Genomic DNA, 23,273 nt, shown 5'->3' on the forward strand with positions numbered 1-23,273 from the left:
ACTTATGTTGTAATATTTTGAAATGTTCACATATATTTATAACGTTTATTGTACTTATCATTGTATTTATCATTATAATTACTGTATCTTAATCGCTGTAGCCTTTATCCACAGTTTTTTGCATTTGTTTAAACGCAACAGTTTCCATATTGTTTGCTCTTGGTTCGGGTTTCGGTTGTTCGTAAACTGTTATCAAATTTAAACACAGCTATTAACTGTCCTTTGTACTGTCGAAGCCTTTTTATTTTCATACTTGAAGGACGCGTTTAAACGGTCCAGACACCTCACAAGTTGAGGTTTGTAACTAAATTTTGTGTATTATTTAATAAAGAACCGCTATTGTAGACAAATCGTTGTTTTGGAAACTTCGGTTTTGCGTGTATTTCAACCGGGTAACTTGAACGCTTCGATAGACTTAACAGAACTAGTATTTTAATTAAACGAACGTTGCATTTTTATACAAGGTATTACATTAGTGTTACTTCATAATTGATTTAAGCGAATAAACTATCTACTGAATAACTGTAACCAGTGACATTTTAGTTTCTATCTGATTAGTAGACCGGAAGAAGTGTAGAACTTATTTGAATCTGATTGATCTGTATGCTCTTTAACTGTCTTATAGTATACGATAAGTTAATGTCCTTTGTTTAGCAATAATAAACATTTATTCTGACTTACTCGAAATCGTAAATGTTTACTATAGGATTTTATTTCTATAATCTAGAGATATCGTACTCACTATAAACGTATAGATTATAATCTATGCGAATTCGAAATTGTATCTATTTGGCAAGCAAGCTAAGACGAACGACTATATTCTCTTCTGGATTAGATATCTTTACACTATCAAAATTATTCTTTACTAGCTTAACCATTAGTTAATTTTAAAAGGGCTGATTTAAATAATCATTTTGTAGTACAATCGGTCAGTAACTAAAGAGTTCTTTATTTTTATTTTTATACACAATCACATTTTGAGGAGCAAAGTACAAGTAGTGTAATATGACCTACTGTTTATTTATTTAGATATTTTTTTAATTTATGACTTCAGAGAATTCATTTTCAAAAAAAGAACTAATATTCTTCACCTTCTTCATTTTCACCTTCAGCATCGACACTGTCAACACCAACTTCTTCATAATCTTTTTCTAAAGCTGCTAAATCTTCACGAGCTTCCGAAAATTCACCTTCTTCCATACCTTCACCGACATACCAATGTACAAATGCTCTTTTAGCATACATCAAATCAAATTTATGATCTAGACGTGCCCAAGCTTCTGCAATAGCTGTGGTGTTGCTTAACATACAGACAGCTCTTTGAACTTTGGCTAAGTCACCACCTGGTACAACAGTTGGTGGTTGATAGTTAATACCAACTTTGAAACCAGTTGGACACCAGTCTACAAATTGAATTGTTCTCTTAGTCTTTATTGTAGCTATGGCAGCATTGACATCTTTAGGCACAACATCTCCACGATATAACATACAGCAAGCCATATACTTTCCATGACGTGGATCACATTTCACCATTTGGTTAGCGGGTTCAAAACAAGCATTAGTAATCTCTGCCACGCTTAACTGTTCATGATATGCCTTCTCAGCAGAAATAACTGGTGCATAAGTAGCTAAAGGAAAATGAATACGAGGATACGGCACCAGATTAGTTTGAAATTCTGTCAAGTCAACGTTCAGTGCACCATCAAATCGAAGTGATGCTGTTATTGAACTGACGATTTGTCCGATTAGGCGGTTCAGATTGGTATAAGTTGGTCGTTCGATGTCCAAATTACGTCTAAAATGTAGCAGTAATAAAAAAATTTAATATTTTGCTAAAATGATGGTCTCCAAAAAAAGTAACCAAATAACTAAACTATAAATCTACCTGCATATATCGTAAATAGCTTCATTATCCACCATAAAAGCACAATCAGAATGTTCCAATGTGGTGTGAGTAGTCAAGATTGAGTTATAAGGTTCTACAACAGCAGTGGAAATCTGAGGAGCTGGATAGATTGCAAACTCTAGCTTAGATTTTTTCCCATAATCTACGCTTAAACGTTCCATAAGTAAAGATGTAAAACCGGAGCCAGTACCACCACCGAATGAATGAAAAAGTAAGAAACCTTGTAGGCCAGTACATTGATCCGCTAATTTACGAATACGATCGAGTACCAGATCAACAATTTCTTTACCAATTGTATAATGGCCTCTAGCGTAATTGTTAGCTGCGTCTTCCTTCCCTGTTATCAGTTGTTCCGGATGAAATAGTTGTCTATATGTACCCGTACGAACTTCATCTAGAAAATATAGAAACAATTCCAATTTTCAATTATTATTATTATTATTATCAACTATAGGCTATGGGAGAATTTATATTTTTAGAACAACTTTAAAACAACAGTGGTGTAAATTTAATTTCTACATCCACTCCAGCGCTCATGAAAATTTTTTTATCCCTTTCGCAATGCTCAAACTCGTTGTCAGTAATTTGCTCAGTGATTACGATTTTAATAAAGTTGAGATCTGGTGGTCACTCTTATTGTTTTAAAATTAGGTTCGAACACTGTAACAGCCCTGAGATAATTTGTTTCTTTTTATACATTTTGGTGAAAAGGAATAGTGCTGGCCTAGACATACTTAATACATGATTCTACCTGAAGTTTGTGCTGATGATGTCGTTCAGAAGAACGATGAAAGCTCCACGACCAAACCATTTAGCTCAGAGAACAAAACTCCACCAAAATCATCCACCTGAGCTACAAATCTTCTCCACCATCTCATAACGTCACCTGTAACTGGATTAATGTAGATGGAAAATAGAATCATTCTACTACAATTTAAGTATACCCTAAAAGCAGTATATTAGCTGTGGTACACCTGATTAGTTAATTGATTAACAAGAGTTTACATAGATTTAAATCTAACAACCAGAATAATGAAAATACCATAACTAGGATAAGAGCACGTTGTATTCAAACTAAAATTGATCATATTAAGGAGCATTAAATCTTTTACTTTCTAGGTTAGGTACAGTAAGCTGAAACAATCAATCATAAAACAAGTTTAAATAAGGTTCGAAATGGTCAACTTCCGTATTATTTTATTGCCTAAAGAAGGTAGATGGATGTGAAGTAATTATAAAGGAAAAGCTGCACGGGAATAAAATAAAAAATAAACCATGTAATTGTACATTGTGTGTCCACAAAATGTCAAGATAATCAACGGTATAGAAGGTCATATTGAACGGTTTATGTTAATTCTGACCTATAAAGAGCGGCTTTTATTTTTAAGTCATAATGTATCAAAATATCATACAATTACTTACCTACAACTGTTGGTTCCAAATCCACAAAAACTGCACGTGGAACGTGTTTACCAGCTCCTGTTTCACTAAAGAAGGTATTGAATGAGTCATCACCGCCTCCGATTGTTTTATCCGAAGGCATCTGACCATCAGGTTGAATACCATGCTCAAGACAATATAACTCCCAACAAGCATTACCAATTTGTACACCAGCTTGACCAACGTGTATTGAAATACATTCACGCTAATGTAGTGTGAGGTTAAAAAACATGTTTGTTGTGAAACACATTTTTAGTTTACATAGGTTAATAAGGCAGAAGACAGCAATAAACCAACTTACCATTTTTGATTAAGCTAATTTCAGACAAAGCTATCAAGACTGGGAACGACTTTAAATTAAAAGTGATCAACTTCTCAACTGTTTATATACTGTGAATGAGTATTTTGTTGTCATAACAATAAATACGGTTACCATAACGCTAGCTGTTGAGTGCATGATTATTATTGGTTGGATTCAGAGGTGTGCTTGTAGGTTTTTGCACCTAAAGTAATTACTGTAGAAACCGTAGTGTTGGTGCTGTGAAACAAACAGTAAATTTATTTTAGTTAATTTATTTAAAGAAATTTACAAAGGATTTGTAAATGTATGACTCGAAGAAATCGGGAAGCATAGTAGGATCTCTGATCATTTACCATATAACTTAACATTTTATGACCCTTAATCTACTGATGCCTTACGTAGACGTACCATTAAGACACGTCACTCAACTAGATCATGCACAGAGTTCCAGATATTGACTCGAATGAACCATGGTGAATAACTTAGCTCCTCAAGAACGATAATGCTTTGTTGTCTCAATCTTAAAATAGTTGGCATTAAATGACTGTAGCGATGACTGTAACGAAACGACTGAAGTTTGAAATGTAGATTAATAATCAATAAGTTTATAGTTAAATCTCAATGAGTAGAAAAGTTGTATTTCTGACGTATTGTGACTTAATGTGAGCCACTTCTTCAAAGTAAATATTTCCTCTCAATATCCAATAATAATTAGCTCTTTCTTTTTCTCTCGTGTCAATTCAATTATGTATTCTGAAAGTATTACACATTTGGAATGATTTTTAAGGATTGTCTCAAGTCTATGACTGTTATATATGACATGTATATAACCAGTATAAATGCCATTCTCTAATTGATATCATCTTGTGAAAATATTTAACGTATGTAAATTCCTCTTCTTCTTCATTTACCTACAGTTGTGATCCTTCTATGATTGCAGTCCTTACTCTACTGGAATTTTTCTGTTTAGTTATGATCGGGTAACAAATAAGTGACCTATTTACTTACATGATCAAAACCAACTGATGAGGGATCTCCAATCAAATATGTTCAGGACACTACTTTCTAGTTGTTACCAACTACTATTAGTGATATTGATGTCTGCCTCTGACTCAAAGCTCCATTTGTTCTTTAGTCTATCTATTTTCTTTTCCTATTGAGGATTCCAAGTTAGAGTTTGGCCTATGGTTCAGTTTCATGGTTTCCACAATGTGTGTCCCGTTCACCAGTAACAGCTTTCCGAATTTCCTACTTAACTGTAACTTGATTTGTTCACGACTACAGTAGATTATTGTTGATAGCCTATGACCAATGGATCTGGAGCATCTTATGTAGACAGCTGTTTATGAATAGCTGTTCTTTTTGACGATGATTGATGTTGTTCTTAAAGTTTCAGCTCCATACAATCAAACTGTGTTAACGTTTGTGTTAAGATTTCCGATTAATCTTGGGTGGCGAATGATCTGGGTTACAGATGTTCCTCAATTACAGAAATGCAGTACTTGCATTGAAAATTCGTGTCTTCATATATAAATCAATGTTGCACTCCAGATATGTGAAAACTTACATCTCATATAGAGCTTCTCCACCAAGTGTAATTTGGTTGGTGCTAACAATGCTTTTAGTGTCGGAGACGATCCCACAAATTCTTCCTATCCACACTGTCAAATGCTTTATCGTAATCAACAAAGTTAATGCACTGAAATGAATACAGGGATTGCACTTCGTCGAGTGTAGGTATTCTTTACTTCATGTTCAGAATACAATGACTACTTTTCTGGGGTAAGTACTTTCTTTCAGGATTATATTTTGTGTATTTCACCTATTTCGAAAAGAGACAGATTGTATCATCTCATTTCCATTGATATTTGAGTAGTTATTCTAGTCTACCACATTGTGCAGGAATTCAATGAACCTACATAAGCTGCTAACTCCACTTGTAACCCATCTATAGTTACTGCGGGACCAAACCCGTGTAAATAAAATAGGGTTGGGCATGGGATCGGAAACCACATTTCGTATAAAATAACCTTGTTAAAATGACGCTTGCCAGAAAAAAATTTTAAATTATATAAACTCTGTCCTGGCAGTTGAAGAAAGAATTATGAGATTCTTCGGAAGTCACGAGGTCGATGGCCATTCTAACAACCAGAACAACAATTAATATGGGTACACGGAATGTCAGAAAAATATAAGAGACGGGGAGAACAAATCAAATATCTAAGGAAATGAGGAGATACAAATTGGTGGTTCTCTTTAACAAAATATACGATTACATAGATTCTATTATGAAGCACGAAGCAGAAGGTAAATTCCATTTCATAGGTATTTAAAGCAGACGACAAATAAATTGGCTTCAGAAATGAGAAAATGCAAATTGTTGGACTAAACCTAGACAGAAAAGATTGAACTCAAAAGAGATGCTCTCCTACTCTAGTCATGAAGAAGAACATGCTCCATGGATCCACAATCATCAAAGCATCACTGGAAGCATGTAAGGAAGGGAACACAATGAATGTTATACAGTGTTATGCACCCACCAACAGAGGTTCAATACAGCATCTTTCCGAGATCCTGACAAACTCAACGAATTCAAGATGGCCCTCAACAACAAGTTCTCAGCCTTAGAAGATCTACTTAATGAAAAAAGAGTTCCTATGAAGGACAACTGGAAAGATATCAAAGAAAAACTAACTTCAACATGACAAGCGGTTTTGGGCCACTAGAATTATCATTAAGAATGGATCTCCATTGAAACACTGGAGAAGATTCAGGAAAAGAAGAACAAGAAGACAGCAATTAACAACAGCCGAACCAGAACAGAGAAGGTGTGGTATTTGTATTAACTGATGATTTTTTCGTACTTGATTGAGGGTTTATCACCAATTCCAAATATAATCCGTTTATTTGTGCTCGTCTTGTTCTGCAAGCCCTAAATTACACTGTTTCGGGAATTTTTAGTTAGTACGTCGGCTCGAATAATTCTAATTACCATATAAAGCCAAGGAACAGATCAAATAGTCAGACGCGAACAGGTGAATGAACAGGATCATTAGAAGACCTAGCAGTTGCTGCGGAAAATCTATAAGAGAAGAAAATATAAGACAACTATATGACTCAACAAAAAAACTAGCAGGGAAATATAGTAAATCACAGCGACCAGTCAAAGACAGATAAAGCCAGCCAATCACTGAGATTAAAGAACGGTCGAACAAGTGGGTATAGCATTGTGAAGAGCTCTTGAATAAACCAGCCACACTGAACCCACTGGACATCGAAGCAGCACACACACATTCCTTTAGATGTCACCACACCAACAATCGAATAAATCAAGATGGCCATCAGACAAGTCAAGTGTGGGAAAGCAGAAGGACCAGGAAACGTACTAGCTGAAGCGTTACAGTCAGAGATAGAAGTATCCGCAAACATGCTCCACATTTTGTTCAAGAGGAACACACTGCGTGGAAAATTGGAAGCAGACATCAGAAGGATGAATAGCAACTGGAAAATCACTAGAGATTGGGATGGAGAATACTGGTGGGCGGCCCATGCTCCTCTATGAAGGATACTAAGCGTAAATAATTAAGTAATTTTCATTGCTCTTCTGACTTAGAAGTAGCGTTAGTGCAATAAGTTTTTAAGGAACTTGTCCTTCCCCACATGATGTCGAAACCCTTCAACTTCCAGAGGAAATATTAAATGGTTTAAAGTAGTATATAAGGTAAGAGCTACTTTAAACAGGTTTCTTTTTACGTGGTATTGTTTTAAGAGTGGTCCTATCATTAACAATGATCGTATTAAAATTATTTTCGGTCATTTAGATAATATCTAAGATGACATCCGTCGGATTGTTATATCGTTACTCTGTCTTCCCAACGACATATAGAAGATAATTCTTTTTGATTTAAGTTCATACCTTGACACGATAGGCTCACTTGTTTAACATTGAGGCTAGAAGTGCGCGGGTTCGAACTGAGTCTAACGGCCTTGGGCAGAGAGATGAAATCTTTGTTACCAGTTGGTTTGTTGACAAGTGAGAGGAAGGGAACCGCACTGGATAAATTTATTGCAGATAAGCACTTACCCAGAGAGACAAGCAAGAAGCTGAGAAAACTGATATGTCTACTCCGTAGGCAATCAGTGATGAAATATTTATACGTATAAAAGGGTTACAAGTAAGTTATTCAGACACATACATACTAGCGTTTACACATGTACCAAGCGTGCTCAACGATACACTTGAGAAACTGGTTGGGCATATATGTCAGTAACGGCATGAATAAAAAGACTAGAATAGTGCAATAAGTCGACGAAGATCATTAGAACTACGTGGCACAACAGCTCACTACATTTCTGACATTCTGGATCCTATCTCAAGATCTTTATCTAAGTAATTTCTAAAGGATCCATTTGAATCAGTTGGTCATTTAGATGATATTAATATCAAAGGAATGACAATGTGTTCATTTGATGTGAATTCCTTGTTCACAAATGTATCTTTGATAATGACTATCGATATATCATGTGACTACATATATTTGAACAACCCTAAATTACCTAGCCCTTCGAAAATCCTTAAAGCTTTACCACCATTATGCACTGGCAAAGTCCAGTTCACTTTTGAAGGTGAATACTTTTGCCAGATCGATAGGGTTGTTATGGTTAGTTTGCTTGAACCATTATTAGCACATGTGTTGATGATACATGTTGAAAATCTAACTGAAGACCTCGTTGAAAACACGTTTCTTTATCAGAGATTTGTGGATGACATCTTAGTTATCTGTGAAAGAGAGGACGATATGAATTGTTTATTGAATAAACTTAACACCCTCGAAAATCACATCAATGTATCATGTGAAGAGGAGAAGAACGACCAGCTCCCTTTCTTGGATATACTTATAAGTAGACGAGAAGACGGTTCAATTTAAACGATCCATGTTTAGGAAACCAATTTGAATAGGTCCATACATTGGTTATTGTAGTTACTGCTCAGTGCAATATAAACGGGTTTTGATCAAGGACCTATTTAACAGACTTGATCGTATTTGCACAAACCATGCTATTGACGACGATGTTAGCTTGTTAAACAAAACATTGATGGGGAATGGTCATCCTGTAAAATTCGTAAATAGATGTAAATGTCGTTGTGTTGTGAGACCCACTATAGCCTTGATAGAAAAAATGGCCTATCTACATCACCTTAGCATTTGGAGGTGAGTGAAATAGCCTTTTATTGAAGCAAAGGCTTAAATCAGTCATTAGAACGACATATTGTGCAGCAACTGTCATTATCAAGGAAACAACAAGGTTAATACTGCATCGAACACTCAAAAGACGACAAAACGACTGCGTCACATCCCATTGTGTTTACTAATTTCATTGTGTGTGTGACCACACATAAATTGTGAAGAGTAATCGTGATCTCAAAATTAGAGTGTGTGAACATGTACCTAAATGGTTGTAGAAACAAATAGAATTGAATGACCTAATATGGGTAGGTGATAAACATCCATCATCCTATATTATCAAACACATGATTGGAACAAGCCATCAGATTGATGTTAACCCAGCTTTTGTGGTATTGTGAAAGGGCCTTAATCATACGAAAATGCAGACATCCTTTGTGTATTCGAAAACGATTTGTTCTCATCTTGAACCCATTCTGGTAATATTAGCTGACTATACATTGTGATCAGGTTTCAAATGGTTTTTCACATTGTCTCTTCTTACCCTTCACTTCTAGTTTAGTTGACCTTTTATGTTTACATATGAATGTTCATTGCAAATATATAATGTGTGATCCGATTATTCGAAATGTATTGTGCTAATATATCATCACATAATCCTGATAATCTTCATCTTCTTATTCCATTATCGAAATTTATCAAATAGAACTAATTGCTTTAAGTTTAAACAGAAAAAAGCACTAATTTTATGTTAATCTCCACCTCTAGACCACTGAGCCGGCTGGCATCCGACGGTGTTAGTGTCTAACTTCAACTGATTCACGAAATTGAGCGACACATCCACCATTGTCATCAGTGTGTTACTAGCTCACTATTAAAAGATTAAAAGAATTCATCTATTCAATGGTTAGAACAAATCAAATAGTTGTGTCGTAACAGATATCTGTTATAATTTATTCCTCAGTTGTTTTAGTTTAAAATTAATCACACATATAATTGAAGATGATCTTTATCGATTATAAGAAACTATATCATTCAACCATTAGTTTGCAATCCAACAATTGACATTTTCCTATTTCAGTGAAGTTAATTTAAAAAGAAATGTGATTGATATTTATCGATAGTCTTAGAAGAGAATCCAGATTAAATAAGAAAGATTAGTTCAGTGAAGATTCCTCCCCTTTTCGGCGAATTCTTTTTCAAAGCTGTACAATCGCAAATATATATACTTACTCTTCTCAGGATGATAATAATACTGATAATAAACTGTTATACATGATGACAGTGAGGTTAAATAAACAAAGGTATTAAAAAATAAAACAAGGAAAGTTTAATAATCGTTTGATTGTTATTGGCTTAAGTATTCATCAAAGGATAGATAGGGAAATTATCATTGAGAAAGAATGGCTCAGCATGATAAAATAAAATGTTGAAACAGAGATGAATTGTAATAGGAATGATCGTGGAAATTAAAAAAAAAAAAGTTACGGGGTAGAAGATTTAAAGGGAAGATGGAAGGTGAAGCAGATAGTAGAAAAAGAGGTTGTACCAGTCTCTTTTACACAAACAATTCTGGTTTTTCCAGATGTATGGCTATTGCTTCGGCAATGCAAACAAAATGCAGTCTAATTGTCTTAGGAAGACTTCTACTTACCTTGTAAAAAAAATTCCAAGATAATCCAGATATACAAATGAATTCGCTAAATATTAAACACTTATATCTTTAGATTACAATACCATAGTTGAATTTTACCGTTTTCCATCGTTTAGCACAAACATCGTCAATTCGAACATTATGTCTAATAATAATGATAATCATTGAAATTCCGTTCCATTAAAAAATTCTTAGCACTATATATTATTCAATATTGTAACAAATTTAAGCATAATATACATTGAAATTGTAATTATCAGAATTGTTTATATATCAGCTGTCTAAGCAAGATACTCAACACCTATTGGCCGGATACCATCAGCAACAGCCTTTTGTGTGTGAGAACAAACTAGCTTCCAGCTGAAGAGGAATTTAGGAAAAGACGATGGAAATGGATAGGACATACATTATGCGAATCGTCAAACTGCATCACGAGTCAAGCCCTAACTTGGAATCCTGAAGGAAGGCGGAGAAGAGGAAGGCCAAAGAACACATTACGTCAGGAAATAAAAGCAGATATGGAAAGGATGAATAACAACTGTCAGGAGCTGGAATGGATTGTCCAGGACAGGGTTGGATGGCGAATGCTGGTGAGCGGCCTATGTTCCTTCACGAGGAGTAACAGGCGTAAGATCTTAAGAGATCATAATATCTGTCCATTAAATCAAAATCGTTTTCTGTTAGTTTATCTAATAAAATGATTTTATTTTTTCTTTATCAATCATTTAAAAGATACATAGATTTCAATATATTTTTCTCCCACTTATTACAATGATAGAAAAGGAGACAAATATGTCGACAACTTCAGTATTTTCATCCGAGTTTTGAGTACTGAGCATGACAGCACACTGGCGTACATAGTCCAAAAAGAACCTGGAACGATAAGGTTAATTTTAATATTTGTTTAGTTGGGATATAGCTGATCTAGAAATTAAAGCAGATCATTTCCATGCATATTAGGTGCACAATTACGATGAGAGTATAATCGTTTCATAAATAATAATGCAATATATCTTAATTGAGGATCTAGGTAACCGTTAATCACTAAAATAAACATTAAAGTCTCAGAAACACCAGTTTATACTTATTTTCAGATATGGCTTGCAGATAAACTCATACAAACACTAAGTCTACCTGCTTGCCATAAACTGCTAAATATCATTATAAGCAAAGATGGATATTGGCTAGCAGTGGAATCCAGGACGCACGTTTCGTCCTGTTTGGGACTCGTCAGCTGGGTGTACCTGCATCTCAGAGTTGATGTTCACTGTGGCACTCGAACTCAGTACCGTTCGCTTCAAACTCCACCGTGTTATCCACTTAGATACTGAGTCCTGATAGCCACTTGCTTGTGCAATGGGGTAAAGTTTAATTCATTTGATATTGTTTTACTTGAATCTTCCCATTGATGTTTTAGGACTGAAATTGATCAGGTTAAACAATATCAAATGAATTGTGCTAAATATCAGTCAGAGTTCAAACTTGTCTTGTTATTTATCCTGTTAGGTGAATTGCATCTTAGTCGATCAAGTCTAGTTAGAACTAAGAACTAGATAAGAATAACATAGATTTTAACTTAATCACTGATTATTGCGTCCAGAAGGAGCAACTGTAAATTTCGTTACAAATTTCATTGCCTAATCCATGTCTCAACTTGGAATTAACTCATAACTATAACTTCAGATGAATGGATCAACTGTTTTCTTTTCGATTAACGCTTACGGAGGCGTAAGTGGGTACTACTGAGTATTTCCATACAAAGACGAAACGTTCGTCCAATGCTTCCAGGTTTTCAATGGTTGTCTAACCTAGATCGGTTCGTGATTTCATTCAAACATTTTTTGTGTTTCCGAACATTCTTCATTGGTTATTAAACGTATTTGGACAGTCAACGTCAATCCTACTCAGGGTGAGAAATTGATTTGTGTAACACTATAAATCAGTCGCCTATTCACGTTTTTCATGAAAAAAAGCACTCACCTACTGATTCTATTAGTAGACACCATATATTCAGGCTGGAATGGAACGCTTCCGATGACTGAACATTACAAATAATGGTGAGAATAGTAATTCGTTTACTCAATGTCAAGGTGATGTGTGGTACACAACAATCATGGTACTTAATTTGAACCACTAGTCTCATATTCAATTTGTACAACCTCAGACTAAAGGTCCAAAGAAGCTCTGTCTTGTAATAGGAGTCCATAGAACGCTCCATAAACCATGCTTTTATAATATATAATCTTGCTTATATTCAACAATCTTGATGATAAACTTGTTCATCACTCATTTTTATCGACTACTTACTGAGTAATCGGTTATTTCGGTTTAAAATTGTTGCTCACGCCTTCATCACACCTGTCGTACAATAATATACCTTAAGGTTAAATCAATGGATGAATGCTACTGTTCAGATATTTTACTGACAATTCTTGGTGTCATATGATGATCTGTACACTGATTATCAAATATTGTTTTAAATAAAATTCGTGACACCTGTAACCTTAAGTTAATGTCTCTGAAAGAAATTTACATTAGGCAGGTACAATTTCACATAGAAATGATCACCTGAATTGATACAATGATAAAAGTGAGTTGAGCTAACAAAAAGTACGATACTTTATTTCTCAATGTCTCGCAGAAATATTACAAGTTGGCTTTCGGTTTCCTATCTGGTATTTATTCCTTTTAGGCAAAAGATTAGGTAAATCAGGATACATCATATTCGATACAGTAATTCAATGTTCATTATTTATAGAGATTATTTTATTTTTGATTGTCTTGTTCTAAGCACAGTACATTTTAGATGGCAAGCATTCATTATATGCTTAAATAACAAATATCTCACCACCAAAAAGCCCATAAATGCCCTGGTATGGCCGAGAGTGGGTAGAGTCCGCTCAACCTCTCGAAATGCTCTCACATGGCCACGCGGATATAGCCTCTGCCAGGGAAGTCCTACTCACTGCCTTCTCGTGACGAGAGTGTTGTTTACGAAAGTGAGAGGACGAAAAGCGAATGTTCGGCTCTTTAACCGGTTTCCAAACCAATGCTGCACATGAGCTCCAGTATCCTGCGGGAACAAATGGCGTATGAACCGTTTGTTGGTCACCGGCTTCCATGGGACTGCATCTCCTCACGATGCTCCACTGCCTTGTGGATCAGACCTTTAGGTCGAAGGCTCGGGGAGTGGCCCCCTAAGAAAACCACCTACTTCGGTTTAGGCACCCGGTTAGTATCACAGCCCTCACACATATCGAATGAGAATTGTGCGGTGCATATGTATTTGGTGCCTCCTTGTACCAATATCTATGTATTGAAATAAATAAATAAATAATGAACACAGAAATACGTATGTATATATTAATTTTATCTCTACAGTTTAAAAATCCTCATAGAATATTCCTCCATGTGTGTATAGCAATTCAACTGCTTCTGTAGAGCTAGTTACATAGTCCGTACTCAGAGGGCTTTATCCATACGTGTTCATGAACATATAGCAGCATGGTTGGGAAAAGAAGTCAACAGTACTATCCTTTCTCACTCGGTAGACAGTGAACATCATATCAAAATAGAGGAAGCTTTCTCTGTTTTATATCAAGTTCCAAAAATTCTACCCCCCCTTATTACTTATTATATTCACACAATAATATTATTATTACTATTATTTATATCATCTCAATTGAAAAGACGAAATTCTCACAAAGATCTCCTGTGCTATCTGAGTTATCACCTAATAAACTCCAGGTTTCCACGGAATATGTTATCATAGTTATTGTCAATGAGAAGAACAGAAATGATCAAAAAGTATCTGGTTAAAGTTCTAAAGAAAATGAAAAATGATTATTTCATTAATGAATATGTCTGTAAGCGTATAAAACCATCAGGAACCATAATACCAAGACTAAATAGTTTGCATAAAACACACAAACCTGACCTAACCCTCCTATCAATTCTTGGGATGTACGGATCCTGGTACCACTCTATAGCAAGGTGGCTGGCAGATCTCCTACAACCCTTAAGAATATGTATTTGTATGCTCTGCTTATATGTTACTTTTGAATTGATTAAAAACATAAAAAGTGAATGTAAATGATAAACTTATCCTGTCTCTTCATGTCAAGTCACCATTTTCTAGTGTTGCACTCACAGAGACCATCAGTTTTATCTGCAAATACATAAATAATAATGAAATCAATGCTGGAATACTGGATGTTTATTTGAACGAACTACTAATAAGATGCACTTTTATCGTACAATTTACATTGAACGACGTAATTCATAGACAAAAGGATGGCATAGTAATGGGATTCTCTCTTGGTCAATTACTAGTAGTTTGTTTCATGGCCAGTTTGAAGAACAGTAAAATTAAAACGAATAATGAGAACTTCCACTCGTATAAAAGGTCAGTAGTATTTAAGACATTTGAAGTTTAGAGTTTCTATGATCTTCCTGATTACATTTCATCTGAATTTCAATAATTTATCATGCCGAACCTTCCTTTCCCAATTAGAATTTCCCTATCTACCTTCATGATGAATGTACAAGCCCTTAATAGTAAAACTATTATTAAACTCACTTGGTATTGTTTACTTGAAACTTCCCAATGATGGTTAGCACTTCAGTTGATCAGTCTCTTATTGGGATATGTGCATACTATACGTATTGCCTCGATATTGCCTTGTGAATTAAGTTCACCCCATTGTACAAGCAAGTGGCTATCAGAACTCAGTATCTAAGTGGATAATACGATAGTGTTTGAAGCGAACAGTACTGGGTTCGAGTCCCAGAGTAAACATCAACTTTGAGATGCAGGTAAATCCAGCTGACGAGTCCCAAATAAGTCGAAACGCGCTTCGAACCGGATTCCACTGATAGCCACTATCCATGTTTGCTTATAAAGCTATTATTAGTTCCTATGATAAAAATAACGTTTTAATACCTTAGTTTATTCTACCGTACTATTGTTATGTTTAATAATATTGTATAGTCAGTATTATAGTAATTATTAAGTATATATATATATTTGCAATTGTACATCTTTGGAAAAGAATTCATCGAAAGGAGAACTCTTCACCTAACCATTCTTTCGCATTTCACGATATTTAGCAAAGAATGAGTCGAGAGATCGTTTTCAATCAATATATTGACAATATTGCATAATTTTTTAACAACATAAATGCCAATGAACTGGTGGTATTTAACGTTACTATAGTAGTGTAGTATTTAAATTTTTTGTTGATTTAATCACACAATAAAATAATGTTTAACCAAGTTATAAATTAATTTAAGAATTAAGGTAATTAGATTAATTAGAAGGTTCAAAGGTTAATTTATCGAAATAGTTTAGGTGTTAGATAACTGTTCCACCAAAACTAACTAACTCTTGTTTTATCAGTTTAGAAGTTGTGGAAATTGTTAAGTTATTGATTGAGGTCATGAACCGATTGATGTTAGACCACCACTGAAATTCTAGAAGCACTGGATGGCCATTCCGTCCTATTGTGGGACTCCCCAGCAGTGAGCATCCACGATCATGCTCGCGGGATTCGAACCCAAGGACTTCAGTCTTGCGCGCGAACGCTTAACCTACTGGACCACTGAGCCGGCCAGTATCCAATATCCAATGGTGTTAATGTTTAACCCCAACTAATTCACAAGATTTTGCGACCATCTTCCATTGTACTGAGGTAGATACCTGTCTCTACCCGACACGGATTAGCTCCACTGGTCAAGGCTTCTCACTAGAACTCCGGTTTTCAATAGTGGCCTAGCATCAACCGGTTCATGATCTCAATCATAACTCTTGTTTGTTGAGTAAAATTTTAATCACCCTTGTATGTTATTCATTACAGAAAAAATTGCATACAAATATAATTGGAAAAGTCTTAAAGTTGATGGTGGATTCTTTTAATACATAACTTCATATGTAATAAACAGTCATCATAAGTTGATATCAACGAGGGTATAATTAGAAACTAATGAGCAACGAATAGAGGTTTTGTTCTAGTATGGTCTACGACTTCTCAGTAATGTGCACATACGACCCTCACGTTGATAGAATACCGCGAATAATACCATCTACAACGTAATATAATCTCTTCAAAACCCTGTCATGATCGTGTATTGATTGTAAATCTTTTTGACTCGAGTTCCTGAGGTTCGAGTATGATGTGACCAACAGAGTTCAATTACATCGTGCGTGAGACAACGATTATCAGTCTAGTTGTAGAATCGCTGTGCTGTATAACTAATTGACGGGAGTTGGAAGACGTATCAAAAGGAGCTGTTCTTTCATCATTTCCGTCCTCTTTGATCACGCATGATCTGCTATCCTCTAGTTAATATGATAGTGTTAAGCATATGAACGATCTTTCTGTACGTACAGCAGTCGCATCCCGTATAAATCTCCTTAAAATAAATGGGTACATAGCACTCACTGAATGTTGGTCTTTTCTTAGTGGTTTTACACTTAATCCCATTAAATTCGAAACTGTTCACTTTAGCGTGAGTTACACTTTGTCGGAATTACATGATGTTCGAACTATTAGAGATGATGTTATAAAAAGTATCAAATGTTGATTATCTTAGTACAAGTTTCTATTCTCATTCATATTGATCTTTTCATGTTTTGTTAATATCGAAGGTTTTTCGTATATTAAATTGTATAACGAAGCATTATTTTTGACACTATTCAACTCTCGTTTTCACTATTCGCAAACTCATGTATGATAACTATTATCCATTACTTTTGCCCATTATTGTTTTCTAGATTTTTTGTGAAAGGATTTTATTGTGCTTTGTTGAGTGTTGTAGTCAATTAATAAGATATGTGATGAATCTTTAAATGTCATGGTTAATATGGATGTGTATAAACATTTCAAATCTTGCAAACAGCTTGTAAATATTGTCACAACAGATACGAACCATTCGTTTTATTCATTTATTTCTCTTTGTATATATAAATTGAAATCCATGATTGAAAACAAAAGAATGAAAGTCAAAATGCGTGAAGGACTGATGTTCGATCATTAGAAAGATCGAAGGTGCCCAATTATGAGGATTCTCAGACTGGGATGGACCAACTGTCAAGTTACTTTATCTGTTTGAACTCAACCGCTATTAGATAAATTAAAGAGAAGCAAGTTTTCAGATCTGCGAAAGTGGTCTATGGGCCAGGGAAATAATGATTGGTTGCTTGTCCAGTCAGACTAATAAATAGTCTGACAGGTATTAGATGAATGATATAATTTCCTACACTTATTATTATTGTGATTGTTGTCGGTTGTTAGGGTGAAGATATACTTACGTTCTAGTTACACCAATCGCGTGTTCTTGACCAGAGTTGTGTCGAAGTCCCATAGAATAGACACTGGGACGGATATTTTCATTCAGTTTTTATTATTATAACCATTATGTTTGTCGTTTTTCTTCATGTCTAGTAATTTAACTCATAAATTATTTTCATCCTTATATTCCTTCCTTACCGCTTGATTATTGCGTAACCTCATTTGGCTCGAATCAATTTATGTTGTTGTCTTTTCTATACTTCAATAGACTGATATATTTACCATCCAACCATAAAGATGGATGTACAGCTTAAGTAAATGATTTAGTCGAAAAGAAAAGTTTCTTCGCTGAATTCTGTTTATTTTTATATTGAACAGCATTTTTAAAAATAATGACAAGTGAAGTAGGAATTTAAGTTCAGGAAATACAGTTTAAAGCAAATCAATAAGGTTAATGAAAGAAATATAAAGAATGATGAATGTACTCGTACCAAGATTATGCTAGTTATCGACCCAACAGAACTCATAAGACTTCGAAAATGAGGGAATACTGTATTTTGTCAGAGTATTAGTGGAAAATAATTATATTATCTGAGTACTCTTACAAGACAAGTGCTTTAAGTGTGCAACGTTGGAATATGTGGAACAATTCAAGTTACCCAATAGACTTTAGTTTTAAGAAGGCTCAAAGTGTACAAATACATTGAGATCCATACATTCTTCATGAAATTTTATATTTCCCTAGTGATTTTAAATTATAAGGAATTACCAAAGACATATAAGCACTCCATATTCATAGTCAATATCTATTCTAGACATTTTATTCAACTTGTTTCTAGCTCTTCAAATTAAGTTAATTGATCACATAACGGCAGTCAGTCTCATATTGTAGTTGAAGTTAATTAACTTCTATCAATTGAGTTACTCGAGATGACGCCACATTCATTCGATGTCAGTTTGTTCGAAAGTATCAAGAAGGACAGAAAATTCACAAATCAAACATTCATTTACGTCCTTTTTTATCAATGTACCGATCACCTACACATAGCCTAGCTAAATGGCTAACAAAATTTCTTGATCCTATCCGAAGATGTTTATCTAAGTATTCTCTGAGGGATCCTTTTGAATCGGTCGGTCATTTAGATGATATTAATATCAAAGGAATGACAATGTGTTCATTTGATGTGAATTCCTTGTTCACAAATGTATCTTTGATAATGACTATCGATATATCATGTGACTACATATATTTGAACAACCCTAAATTACCTAGCCCTTCGAAAATCCTTAAAGCTTTACCACCATTATGCACTGGCAAAGTCCAGTTCACTTTTGAAGGTGAATACTTTTGCCAGATCGATAGGGTTGTTATGGTTAGTTTGCTTGAACCATTATTAGCACATGTGTTGATGATACATGTTGAAAATCTAACTGAAGACCTCGTTGAAAACACGTTTCTTTATCAGAGATTTGTGGATGACATCTTAGTTATCTGTGAAAGAGAGGACGATATGAATTGTTTATTGAATAAACTTAACACCCTCGAAAATCACATCAATGTATCATGTGAAGAGGAGAAGAACGACCAGCTCCCTTTCTTGGATATACTTATAAGTAGACGAGAAGACGGTTCAATTTAAACGATCCATGTTTAGGAAACCAATTTGAATAGGTCCATACATTGGTTATTGTAGTTACTGCTCAGTGCAATATAAACGGGTTTTGATCAAGGACCTATTTAACAGACTTGATCGTATTTGCACAAACCATGCTATTGACGACGATGTTAGCTTGTTAAACAAAACATTGATGGGGAATGGTCATCCTGTAAAATTCGTAAATAGATGTAAATGTCGTTGTGTTGTGAGACCCACTATAGCCTTGATAGAAAAAATGGCCTATCTACATCACCTTAGCATTTGGAGGTGAGTGAAATAGCCTTTTATTGAAGCAAAGGCTTAAATCAGTCATTAGAACGACATATTGTGCAGCAACTGTCATTATCAAGGAAACAACAAGGTTAATACTGCATCGAACACTCAAAAGACGACAAAACGACTGCGTCACATCCCATTGTGTTTACTAATTTCATTGTGTGTGTGACCACACATAAATTGTGAAGAGTAATCGTGATCTCAAAATTAGAGTGTGTGAACATGTACCTAAATGGTTGTAGAAACAAATAGAATTGAATGACCTAATATGGGTAGGTGATAAACATCCATCATCCTATATTATCAAACACATGATTGGAACAAGCCATCAGATTGATGTTAACCCAGCTTTTGTGGTATTGTGAAAGGGCCTTAATCATACGAAAATGCAGACATCCTTTGTGTATTCGAAAACGATTTGTTCTCATCTTGAACCCATTCTGGTAATATTAGCTGACTATACATTGTGATCAGGTTTCAAATGGTTTTTCACATTGTCTCTTCTTACCCTTCACTTCTAGTTTAGTTGACCTTTTATGTTTACATATGAATGTTCATTGCAAATATATAATGTGTGATCCGATTATTCGAAATGTATTGTGCTAATATATCATCACATAATCCTGATAATCTTCATCTTCTTATTCCATTATCGAAATTTATCAAATGGAACTATTTGCTTTAAATTTAAACAGAAAAATCTATTAATTTCATGTTGATCTCCACTTCTCAGAAACTATATTTACATTTCAAAGGAATAATTTATTGTCATCGTTTTAGTCGTGTAAGATAATTCTTATGGATAATATTTCTGAATATGGTACTTGATAATAAGAATTCGAATCTAACGTAGGCTGTAATTTATCATGACGTATCCTTAATTCATATTGATTTTTATCATTTTACCATATTCTATTGTTATTTATTTATAGATACTGATTCATCTTTGTATTTTAGAGGAGGTTCTTGTGGATTTTATAATAACGAAACGGCCATCCAGTTCTTACAGGTTTCCCGTGGTGCTCTGGCTTCAATTGACTCATGATCCCAACTATTAGAAAAAAATTGCTATGATATCCATAAAAGCTTTTGTGATATTAATCAAGATATGCTCACTAATGACCGGCTTCAAGAGGTATCTCCTATAGTTCTAGTTTTAAAATAACTCATTTTATTCAGAGAAGAGTTTTTGTGGATATTATAGTAGTTTCATGATAGAATTCATGAGTCAGTTGAAGCTAGGCCACCATGGGAAACCTGGAATCACTCGACGGCCGTTTCTTTCTATTGTGGAACTCCTCAGCATTGCGCATCCACGAAACAAACTCGCGAGATTTGAACATATGACCTATCAGTTGCGTGCGCAAACGCTTAACCTCTAGACCACTGAGCCGGCCGGCATCCGACGGTGTTAATGTCTAACTTCAACTGATCCACGAAACTGAGCAACACATCCACCATTGCCATCGGTGAGTTACTATCTTACAACTGAACCTGTTGAAATCCATTCGGTTTGTAGATATCACTAACTCATATTCATTTATTTACCTTTTTACCCACCTAGTTTCATTACTTTGATAATTTCGGTGTTGTCGTTATTGACATTTGATATCTATCTTTTCCATATGATATTTATTTGAAACAGAATTTTTTGTATATGAGTAATATGAATAACAACCTCCTGAACCGTCGAAAGTGGTGCTTGATTGATGCATTTCCAATTGTCCTCTATAGTAGTTTCACCCTTCAGTAGATCCTGTAAGGCTCGACACATGTTTTTCAGAGTTATCTTGAATTGGTTAAGTCTGTTAGTATCTCATAGGAAGGCTGTATTGAACCTATATAATGCTATTTCCACAACTGTCTAGTGTTTCTTTAGTTTCAGTTTCATCTTGGCCACAACCAGATGGTGATCCGAAGCTATGTCAGCTCCTCTCCTTGTTCTCACGTGTTCCATTGACCTTCTAAATATTCTAGAGATGTACATATTATCGATCTGATTCTCTATAGTGTGTTCTATGTATACAATTTATACGAACCCACAAATTACAACCAAATTCATTCGGAGTAATGCCGTCGTGTGGCTTGACTACGCACACATTTGACATTTCCAGAAGTCTAAAACAGTACCGAGACAACCATGAGTGAGTGCAAAGATGTAGCGTGGAGTCGAGTTGAGATTAACTATGAACACCGCTACCAAGAAACACACGTGCCAAGTAAATCAGAAGGCGAAGTTTGAACGTAACCAAATAAACCCATAAAATCCCCGAGAAGCCAAATATCAGAAGGCAGTTAATGGACCAAATCGAGATATATTCGCTGGCAATCTCGTGGTATCGAAAGGATACCGAGATCGTGCCAGGATACAAGCTTGGTTACAGAACGTAACCGAATTCGCGCGAAGTCACAATCAAAGTGTGTGAATAATGGATGCTTTTAAGCACAGTTAAACAAAAGCACATTAAAACAGTCACTGGTACAATTGGCTATAATAATAATTCTTTTCAATAAACCAATCGTCTTCTCGTGATAAAAGTGAGTCACCACAAAGACATCGACTGCTACATACAAGCTCACGACAGATACATTGGATATTGGATACGAGCTTGTGATAAAGATATTGGACACGAGATATTGGTTGTCATGTTACGAGTAAATGAACGTTTTCGAACTCTCAAGAGTACTTTCATGTAATTTAATGTCTCAGTAAAGTTTCCCATTTTGTCATAGTTTTAATTCTCTGATCAGTTATTTTTACACTATTCGAAAAAATTTGCTTTGCTTTGACCACACAATTATGAAATCACGATTTAATTCAATCCATATTTCGCTAAATCACAATAAAACAGAATTGAAAGCAAAAAACAACTCAGCAAAGTAAACAGAACGAGCGTCCTAACATTTCTTCGAGATTATAGATATATATGGAAGTGTTTCAACTGATGCCCTTCTGGCCAGACAACATCGAAGCCTGGTTTTGCTACGCAGAAGCCGACTTTTCTGAGCACTGCGTGGTCGACACACGTGCACAATTACTCGCAGTAGTCAAGGCACTGCCGCGCGAATTCAACAGGTACGTAAAACTTCCACAACAGTTGCAAGCGGTTCTGGTTTCGTTTCAGAACAATGTCTCAGACGACCCGGCTGCATCTGCCGATGGTATCTTAGAGATTACGAATTCTTCTACCAAGGTTTTTTCAGTCAAAGGAAAACCTCAAACGACTCAGAATGACATAACCGAGTTATGTCATACACTTACGCGTTATCTTAATTTTCGTAACGACCGCAAGCGATCACACACCCCACGTAGAAGCACTTCACGTAAGCGATCTGTCTCTAGACCACGAGAGACGGATAACCCAGACTTGTGCTGGTATCACAACCAGTATGGAAAGTCTTCCAGAAATTGCAGAAAACCCTGCAATTTTCCCAACTCAAAACCGACTGAATCGAAAAAACATCAGGGAAACTCCCGAGCCGGCACGCGTTAACGGCAACCGTAGCCGATTAACATAGCCGTCTATTATACGTCACAGATGTGACAACGAGAGTTCGCCACC

General features: G+C 35.2%; 1 protein-coding gene across 1 annotated transcript; it reads right to left on the minus strand.

Annotated features, from left to right (window-relative positions):
• Positions 1 to 927: 927 nt before the first annotated feature.
• On the minus strand, positions 928 to 3,705 carry TUBA3D_5 (Tubulin alpha-3C/D chain). Its single transcript, XM_051217084.1, has 4 exons — positions 3,648 to 3,705; positions 3,329 to 3,551; positions 1,886 to 2,300; positions 928 to 1,795 (listed from the first exon to the last, which is right to left on the minus strand). The coding sequence occupies exons 1-4, from the start codon at positions 3,648 to 3,650 to the stop codon at positions 1,078 to 1,080; spliced, it is 1,359 nt and encodes a 452-aa protein (XP_051072985.1). The 5' UTR covers positions 3,651 to 3,705; the 3' UTR covers positions 928 to 1,077.
• Between the last annotated feature and the right edge of the window lie 19,568 nt (positions 3,706 to 23,273).

Source organism: Schistosoma haematobium, chromosome 1 (assembly GCF_000699445.3).
Source record: "Schistosoma haematobium chromosome 1, whole genome shotgun sequence".
In the NCBI taxonomy this organism is placed as follows: domain Eukaryota; kingdom Metazoa; phylum Platyhelminthes; class Trematoda; order Strigeidida; family Schistosomatidae; genus Schistosoma; species Schistosoma haematobium.